General features: G+C 40.8%; 1 protein-coding gene across 1 annotated transcript in view; it reads right to left on the minus strand.

Annotated features, from left to right (window-relative positions):
• Positions 1 to 9340, minus strand: part of LOC121582711 (formin-binding protein 1) — a 117589-nt gene extending 108249 nt beyond the window's left edge. The window contains exon 1 of the mRNA XM_041898735.2: positions 9001 to 9340. Coding sequence (XP_041754669.2) covers positions 9001 to 9024 — 24 coding nt within the window. The 5' untranslated portion in view covers positions 9025 to 9340. The remainder of the gene's footprint in view (positions 1 to 9000) is intronic.
• Positions 9341 to 10370: the final 1030 nt, after the last annotated feature.

Here is a 10370-nt window from a genome sequence, read left to right on the forward strand (position 1 = left end):
TCAGCAACAACAGCTACACTGTTAGAAAAAAAGGTGCTATCTAGAACCTAAAAGGGTTCTTCGGCTGTCCCCATAGGAAAACCCTTTGAAGAACCCTTTTGGGTTCCATGTAGAACCCTTTCCACAGAGGGTTCTACACGGAACCCAAAAGGGTTCTCATATGGGGACAGCAGAAAAACACTTTTGGAACCCTTTTTTCAGAACAAAAATGTATAAAGATATTATTATCCCTGTCCTTATACATACATGTCATGTGGATAATGAAAATGTTTTGAACTACCAACAACAGCATGACCCGTGATCCTTAACCCCTGACTTTTATGGCCAAGTGCGACAGTTCCAACTTTCACCTCATTTCTAAATGTATGCGTGTTAGATCCTAAGAGAAGACAGAAAGCGAGAGAGCGAGAAAGATCTTCTCCACAGATTCTAACAGACCTGGGCCCTGACAGTAAATCTCAGTAAGACAAAAATAATGGTGTTCCAAAAAAGGTCCAGTTGCCAGGACCACAAATACAAATTCCATCTAGACAGCGTTGCCCTAGAGCACACAAAAAACTATACATACCTAGGCCTAAACATCAGCGCCAAAGGTACAGTTGAAGTCAGAAATTTACATACACTTAGGTTGGAGTCATTAAAACTCATTTTTCAACCACTCCACAAATTTCTTGTTAACAAACTATCGTTTTGGCAAGTCGGTTAGGACATCTACTATGTGCATGACAAGTAATTTTTCCAACAATTGTTTACAGACAGATTACTTCACTTATAATTCACTGTATCACAATTCCAGTGGGTCAGAAGTTTACATACACTAAATTGACTGTGCCTTTAAACAGCTTGGAAAATTCCAGGAAATGATGTCATGGCTTTAGAAGCTTCTGATAGGCTAATTGACATCATTTGAGTCAATTGGAGGTGTACCTGTGGATGTATTTCAAGGCTTACCTTCAAACTCAGTGCCTCTTTGCTTGACATCATGGGAAAATCAAAAGAAATCAGCCAAGACCTCAGAAAAGAAATTGTAGACCTCCACAAGTTTGGTTCATCCATTGGAGCAATTTCCAAACGCCTGAAGGTACCACGTTCATCTGTACAAACAATAGTACGCAAGTATAAACACCATGGGACCACGCAGCCGTCATACCGCTCAGGAAGGAGACGCGTTCTGTCTCCTAGAGATGAACGTACTTTGGTGCGAAAAGTGCCAATCAATCCCAGAACAACAGCAAAGGACCTTGTGAAGATGCTGGAGGAAACAGGTACAAAAGTATCTATATCCACAGTAAAACGAGTCCTATATCGACATAACCTGAAAGGCCGCTCAGCAAGGAAGAAGACACTGCTCCAAAACCGCCATAAAAAAGCCAGACTACGGTATGCAACTGCACATGGGGACAAAAATCTTACTTTTTGGAGAAATGTCCTCTGGTCTGATGAAACAAAAATAGAACTGTTTGGCCATAATGACCATCGTTATGTTTGGAGGAAAAGGGGGGATGCTTGCAAGCCGAAGAACACCATCCCAACCGTGAAGCACGAGGGTGGCAGCATCATGCTGTGGGGGTGCTTTGCTGCAGGAGGGACTGGTGCACTTCACAAAATAGATGGCATCATGAGGAAGGAATATTATGTGGATATATTGAAGCAACATCTCAAGACATCAGTCAGGAAGTTAAAGCTTGGTCGCAAATGGGTCTTCCAAATGGATAATGACCCCAAGCATACTTCCAAAGTTGTGGCAAAATGGCTTAAGGACAACAAAGTCAAGGTATTGGAGTGGCCATCACAAAGCCCTGACCTCAATCCTATAGAACATTTGTGAGCAGAACTGAAAAAGTATGTAAACTTCTGACCCACTGGGAATGTGATGAAAGAAATAAAAGCTGAAATAAATCAATCATTCTCTCTACAATTATTCTACCGCTTAAAATAGTGGTGATCCTAACTGACCTAAGACAGGGAATTTTTACTAGGATTAAATGTCAGGAATTGTGAAAAACTGAGTTTAAATGTATTTGGCTAAGGTGTATGTAAGCTTCCGACTTCAACTGTAACTTCCACAAAGCTATGAACGAACTGAGAGACAAGGCAAGAAGGGCCTTCTATGCCATCAAAAGGAACAAAACATTCGACATACCAATTAGGATCTGCCTAAAAATACTTGAATCAGTTATAGAACCCATTGCCCTTTATGGTTGTGAGGTTTGGGGTCCGCTCATCAATCAAGAGTTCACAAAATGGGACAAACACTAAATTGAGACTCCGCATGCAGAATTCTGCAAAAATATCATCTGTGTACAATGTATAACCCCAAATAATACATGCAGAGCAGAATTAGGCCGATACCCGCTAATTATCAAAATCCAGAAAAGAGCCATTAAATTCTACAACCACCTAAAAGGAAGTGATTCCCAAACCTTCCATAACAAAGCAATCACCTACAGAGAGATAAACCTGGAGAAGAGTCCCCTAAGGAAGCTGGTCCTGGGGCTCTGTTCACAAACACAAACAGACCACCAGGACAGCAACACAATTAGGCCCAACCAAATCATGAGAAAACAAAAAGATAATTACTTGACACATGGGAAAGAATCAACAAAAAAACAGAGCAAACTAGAATGCTATTTGGCCCTAAACAGAGAGTACACAGTGGCAGAATACCTGACCACTGTGACTGACCCAAACTTAAGGAAAGCTTTGACTATGTACAGACTCAGTGAGCATAGCCTTGCTATTGAGAAAGGCCGCCGTAGGCAGACCTGGTTCTCAAGAGAAGACAGGCTATGTGCACACTGCCCACAAAATGAGGTGGAAACTGAGCTGCACTTCCTAACCTCCTGCCAAATGTATGACCATATTAGAGAGACACATATTTCCCTCAGATTACACAGACCCACAAAGAATTCGAAAACAAACCCAATTTTGATAAACTCCCATATCTATTGGGTGAAATGACACAGTTTGCCATCACAGCAGCAAGATTTGTGACCTGTTGCCACAAGAAAAGGGCAACCAATGAAGAACATTGTAAATACAACCCAAATGTATGCTTTTTATTTCCCCTTTTTGTACTTTAACTATTTGCACATAATATGACATTTGAAATGTCTTTATTCTTTTGGAACTTTTGTGAGTGTAATGTTCACTATAAAACATTTTTATTGTTTATTTCACTTTTGTTTATTATCTATTTCACTTGCTTTGGCAATGTAAACATATGTTGCCTACACAATAAATATGGCACAATTGGGCCTACATTTAGTACCAGCTCCAAAAAAAAAATATTCACAACAGAACAAAACATACTAAGTTAACAGGTAAGAGTAATATGGCCTATTACCTACTAAGACCCAACAACAGAATGTGGGTTAGATTTACCGGGTCATCTCTCCGTGTTCGGTCTAGACTGTTCAATACTCTCTCCTCTCTGTGTCGAGTGGAAAATGCAAGTTTGCAGGTCAATAGAAATCTGATTCTCTCTTAAGTCAACCTCATGCAAGAGAGAGAGCGAGAACTAAATAGATTTTCCAGTAAAATGACTAACTGACACTCCCTTTAGCTCAGTGACTGGAAGTGCAGTGTAGGAGTCGCCTATGGATGACATCACTAACTGAAGGGATGAGGCGATGAGCTCACACTAGTCATGAACCTATTCCTTTTAATTTAGACATGACAACATTCCTCCCCAGTATCATTACATGGAGGTAGACTATAATCACTATGGTGGAATGCAATAACTTTAAATCTGTTATTTTAACCCATTGGTAGTCTATTACTGGTATTACTCATCATAGTGACTCACACACACAAAGGTGTCCATTTGACGACTCGAATGACCACATCCTGTGTAGAGCTACAGCTAGTTCTGTCTCAAAAGTCACTCTCACAACCATTCGGAAAGCATTGGCGAGCTAAAGAAACTGATTCCAACTAAGACTGATTCAAAATGAAACAGAAAAGAGTGACTGACCAAAACAGCAATGTACCGTTACTACCAAAATGGAACATTCTCTCTCTAATGATGCTTACCACATTATTTAACCTAGAATGCAATTAGGCTTAGACTATTTTGGTATTTCCCCACCTTTTCTTCTCAAGACCCAAAGAAAAAGCTGAGAGCGTCACATCAATAGAAGGCCTATAACTATCTCCAGTGATGTTCTTCTCGAGTGGTTGAGAAACACAGCTTGACTGTGACGGTTACCACACTTCCTGAAATATCACTTCCTTCCTCTCTGTGCTCAGCCTGAAAACACCAAGAGCTGAGCTTGATAATACCCATGTGGCGCCCCACCACTCCTTCCCTGACTGTCACATAGCATGCCATTTAACAGCAATCAGTGTAATAACACACCAATAAATGGCTCAACACTGGAAACTTTTATTTGCCACTCAAGGTAGTCTGCTCGTGTCATGTTGGTTCTACTAGGCCTACAACAATAAGTTAAGATGCACTTGTTCTACAAATGACAGAACAGAGATGTCACCACAGGACAAAGGAGAGAGGACAGTGCATATCCCATCCTAACTTGAGTTTAACATGACAGCCAGAGACACTAAACACACTACCAGCTTAACCACTACTAGCCTACATCCCCAGCTCACACCTGTAGAGTTCTGTTTGGTCGTAACTGGAATCTAAACTAAAACTAGTGTCTGGTTGTCATTCAATCCTTCAGAGCACTGAGCATCTGGTTGTAATACACCATTATTTGCAACATTAACACATGCTTTTCAGAGAGAAAGCAGGTCAGAAAGCACACATGAAAGCGTTTGGAACATCCTGGGGCAATGCTCTATCACCATTGCCTGGGCAGCAGAGCAGTGGATCTTGTTCAGGCACTAGGCTAGTAAGAGAAATAGGGCTGACGTCATGACATAAATACTAGGCCTCTGAAGCACTAACATTTTCTCCATGAACTTTGGACCAGGGAAATGATTGGAGAAGAATTCAGGAGAGCTGACCTTCTCTCCCCAGTCCATTCGCACCCTTAGCCTGAACCCCCTCTTGCTCCCTCTCTTTTCCTCTGTCTCCCTCTCTCTCTCTCTCGCTCCCCCCCATTCATTAACCATCTCCAGACCTCGCTGTTTTCTCCGTCTGCTAAAACTGACTTCAGTGGTAGAAGGCAAGGAACTCTGCACAACCATACACAATTTCCCACTTCCCTGTTCCCATTGCTGAGATTGAAGCACGTTTCAGATGTGAAGTACACAACAGGCAAGCAGGATCTAGGCCTAATGGACCCCACATGGTACCTTCAGCAGTCAATTTGTAACCAGTGGCTAATTTTACTTGCCTGGCTACCCAAACGCTACGCCACGCCCACGGCAGTTAGTTTATTCTCTGCAATGAATCTGGATATGAGTACCTCCCCGACAATTTCTAGATCGCAAACAGATTCTAACCATTCTAATTGGTCCCAGAAACGGATGGGTTGGGCACAGGGGCGGAATGGCCATCTGGCATTTCGGTCATTTTTTGCCTTGTGGGCCTGTCCAACTTGGTTTTTTTGCGCCAAATTATAATGACTAACAATGGGGGCCTCAAATAAAAAGATGTCCGGTGTGTAAGAAATGCCTGAGACGATTTCTTGTCCCAGTCCGCCCCTGGTTGGGCCCGAGTCAGAACACGTGGGTAAAGCGAAGTTTTGAAAATTCATCATTGGCTTTGATAGTCTGATTGGTTAGAGATGATCCAATCGCTGAGTACTTTGTTTTGTACAACACCCCTCATTTTGACGTCACCACAAACAACTTCAACGATGGCAGTCTCAGACTGAAGTATGTAGCAAACGACAGAGCAGCGGAAGAATTCTGTTTGAGTCGTCAAGCTATCATTTGACAGCACAACAACAACAAAATCTGAAACAAAAGGCAAATGAGGAAGTCCAGAGGCTGTGACTACTTATATTAGGGCTCTGTAAAAATAGCTGTGGCAGTCCTGTAATTTTCCTTATTCTCATGCCGGAGTTTACGACATATGGTGCATGATGTGTGTGTTTGTGTGTATGTGTGTGTGGTCTTCTGGGAATCATCCTTCTACACATCTGAAGCCCCTCTTAAAATGTAGTTTGCTAAGAAGTAAGGTGCCCGCTTTTGGACACCAAAAGCAGACAAGCTGAATGAAGTCAGAGCCTTTCTTCAACGCTGGATGTCTGTTGTAGCTCAACTAACCAGCGTACATTTCTCCTCAAATGTTGGTACCAGGGCACATGAATGGGTGGATGAAATCTGGCATCATAACTGTGGAATTGTCAGTGATATACAGCTCCACCCCTTGCCTGGAAACCTGACGTTAAATTGCATTGAATTATACGTCGGGCAGAAATGTGCGTTTGAATCAAGAAAGTTTCCTCTCACGACCTCTACAAGCCAGAATTCTGAATAAAATTATATTTTAACATACTTTACCAGTTGTCCATGGGGTTGGTCTTTTTGGCGGTAGGAATGTGAGACAATATATCCACAGGAAAGTAGAATTACATCAACTTTTCAAAGCGCTGGTAGTGCGTTAGATTTCTATCACCTGAAGCATAAGCAGAACCATGTAAACACGTGCATGAGCTCGGCAAGTATGCATGCGTCTCATGCATGTATTTCTATCTTGTGCGCATGCTTCAGGTACTCAACATCAACTTAATTAGCTGATCCCTCCTGATGACCCTGTTGGAGTCATGTCCAACCGGGTCATCAGGAGGAATCATCCAACCATGAACAAGAAAATTGACTACTTCAAAATGAAGATTGCCTCAATGTGAGCCTGTGAGCTCACAGACACAATACTGGGAAGTATATAGGGATACACTATCATTCTCTATGGTTGTGCCGGCCTGCAATTTCCGTTAATCTGATTGGTCAAGACACGCACAGAGCATGCAGCAGCACTCCGATGTGAAGAACAGGGAAATTGTGCGCGAGTTGACAAATCGGTAAAACAATTACGCACTTTGCCCCACTTTTTTAACCCTTTGCGTATATATACGCAATATATTTTTTTTTACTAAATCAAAAGTCGTGTGGTCAATATATTTATTAAACTAAATCAAAAGTCGTGTGGCACTGCCACACCTGATTGAAAAGTGCTGGGGCAAATGCCGCCTCGCCACACGTTTTCTGCCGGCCCTGCCATATTTAATACTTAGTGGAAGCACAATTGGCAGCCATTACAGGTGTGAATCATTTAGAATAAGATGAGTATTGGGATGGCAGCATCATGTTATGGGTATGCTTGTTACCAGCAGGGTCTGGGGAGTATGTTAGGAGCTAAATCAATATGAAAGGCGCAAAGGACAGGTAAAAAGTTAGAAGAAAACCTGCCATAGTCTTCTGAAAATCTAAACCTGCGATAGAGTTGTATTTTTCACCGAAACAAGTACACAAATCATAATTTGTCCTGACCTAAATCTGCTTGAAAATCAGTGACAAGCATTGAATATTGTTGTCCATCAATGATTCCCAATCAAATTTACTGAGCTTGAGTCATTTTGACAAAAACAATTATTACATTGCCCTAAGAGTAGTGCAAGGTTAGTAGAAGCTTATTCAAAATGATTCATAGCTGTAATGGCTGTCGAAGCTGCTTCCACCAAGTATTAATAACTCTGGGGTGTGAAGACATGCAGCAATCAATACATTTTCATTTCTTATTTTTTTATTAATTTGGAGAGAAAAAAATTTCACTGAAAAGGAGGAGTAAATTGTGTAGATCTATATGTGAAAAATCTAATTTAATCCCTTTTTAGATTTAATTTTAATGCAGCAAAATGTGAAGATTGTGCAAGGGTGTGTAGACTTTCAATAGTGACTGTATGTAGGAGCATGTAAAATTTAATCCTGCCCCCATAAAGGTCATTATGATAGAATGTTTTATATAAATATATATATTATTGATTAAAGAAAAATGTATTATTTATATAAAAACACAATTAAGATATACAAAATTATATAAAAATATGTTAAAACAGCTGCTTTCCATAGGTTTTTCTAAATCAAGCGTGTTCATGTCAATCTGTGGCACAATCTGTTTAGATTATGATGCTGTCTTGGTTGTATGTGTGAGACATGGGAGGAGAACTGACTGGCTGCATTGTGAAAATCAGCTGTCATTTGGCTGATTGCAACATGGTTGACAATGACAGCACAGCGTGGTGTGTGTAACAGTAGCTTCTGAAAAAGTAGCTTCTGAGAAGCCACAGCCCTATATCCTGTTCAACTGTCAACTCAGACTCTCCTGTTAAGACTCTCCAACTCTCCTTGTTCTATGGTGTGGTTCCAAGACAAATCCATTTGGACAAATGACATGTAATGTGTATACTGTCTACAGCTAGCCTAAACAAAACGTCATAAACACTGATTGAATCCCTCATTTTCAGCTACAATGCTGACTGCTCTGTTGCTGTTGTTGTTTTATTTTCGTACAGGCATTTGAGTGTTTTCAGATGACCCAGGTACCACACCAACAAGCATTAACTGACATTAAATAAAAGTGTCAGTAATATAATGCAATCAGCTTTCTCGATCACAAGGGAGACAAATGTGGTCTGGAATGGTAGTGGACTAGCTGACCTACAAGCACTGCCTGGACTCTATAGTGAAAAACATCAAGTGGGAGTGTGTTTTATAAAAGCATGTTAGTGTTATGTTATGTTGAATTGTATTGAATTGAATGCGTAAAATAGCTCAGTGAGTATCGTTATCATGATGTAGGCTACAATAGCCACAAATGCACATCGGTCTGGACAAGCTAGCTAGCTACACATCAATGGCCTACATGTCAGTCAGGCAGGGAACATGATAGCCTTCAATTGGAATTAGCCTTCATTGGGATGAACTGATTGACGACTGGAAAAAAGGACGGCGTAGCTTGTTTTGCAGTTATTACGATGTAGCTAATAAACATTCGGGCTTGGTTTGCAAGCACTGTTGAGTCGTCGGGCTGTTTCTCACTATTGATAGCCACTGATAGTGGCTAATAAATTAAGAGATGCTCCTTACCCATAGCTCTGACCCCCAGCTCATGGTTCCAAGGCGATTTCCTCGTAATAATCCACGATTCAGACGAGGTATATCGAAACCACTGAGGCAGGTATAATTGTTTTCTTTCTTTGAGGTGGTCTCTTTGTGAGCGCCCTCCGGATGTGTCCTTATTACCTCCTTGTGCGTAAATTCAAGGTTTGTTCACCTCCTCTGTCTGTCTTCTACAAAATGGAAAGAAACCACAACATAATCTTCAAACTGAGTGTGTGTGGCGCGGGCACCAGCTTTTCAAACAAGAATGACAGCTGCTGAGGCGCGTGCATTCAGAAAAGGCACGAGAGGAGAAGTAGCGAGGAGATGGAGCCACAGATGGTTTGTTGTCTGGTGATGAGGAATTAAGACTGTTTTGGTGTGAAAATTGGGAATTACAATGTTATGATATGCATTTTACACTATATGCTGACTGCCACAGATTATTTAAAGGCCCAGTGCAGTCAAAAACGTAAATTTCCTGTGTTTTATATATATTCCCACACTATATGGTTGGAATAATACTGTGAAATTGTGAAAATAATGAGAATGCCCTTTTAGTGTAAGAGCTGTTTGAAATAAACGCCTGAAATTTCAGCCTGTTTTGGTGGGGATGGAGTTTTGGCCTGCCTGGTGACATCACCAGGCGGTAAATTAGGTAATAGATGAGTAGAAAGAGAGTTCCAAACAGAGGAGGAAGGGGAGGACCATCCTCCTCAGTGAATTTCATAAAAATAAAAATAGTGAAACATTTAAAAAGTTTCCTTTTTAGATAAAACTATACTAAATATATTCAGGTCACTAAATAATTGATTAAAACACACTGTTTTGCAATGAAGGTCTACAGTAGCCTCAACAGCACTTTCTGGGGTAGCACTATGGTGTAGCCGGAGGACAGCTAGTTTCCATCCTCCTTTGGGTACATTGACTTCAATACAAAACCTTGAAGTCTTATGGTTCTCACCCCATTCCATAGACTTACACAGTAATTATGACAACTTCTGGAGGATGTCCCAAAATATCAGAACCCAAAATATAAGCTTGTTTTACTCCAATGTGTGTAAATGATGAAAATGTAAACAAACACGGTATAGCCTCAAAAAATTGTTAAAACTATAATTTTGATATCATAGATGGTCAGTCCTTGCATCCATACATCTGTCTATGAATTTGAGAGTGGTTACATTTCTCCCATCTCTCAGCTTTTTACCAAAACTGATGTGGGCTTACGGCTTTGTTATTGTTTCAATTAAGTATTCTAGCTTTAATTCATTAATATTTTCGTATTATTATTGAAACAGAGAGACACAACATTAGCGCTGTAGAGAGCAGTGTACAATGACAATAAATGTAACAGG

This window comes from Coregonus clupeaformis, chromosome 15 (genome assembly GCF_020615455.1).
Source record: "Coregonus clupeaformis isolate EN_2021a chromosome 15, ASM2061545v1, whole genome shotgun sequence".
NCBI lineage: Eukaryota > Metazoa > Chordata > Actinopteri > Salmoniformes > Salmonidae > Coregonus > Coregonus clupeaformis.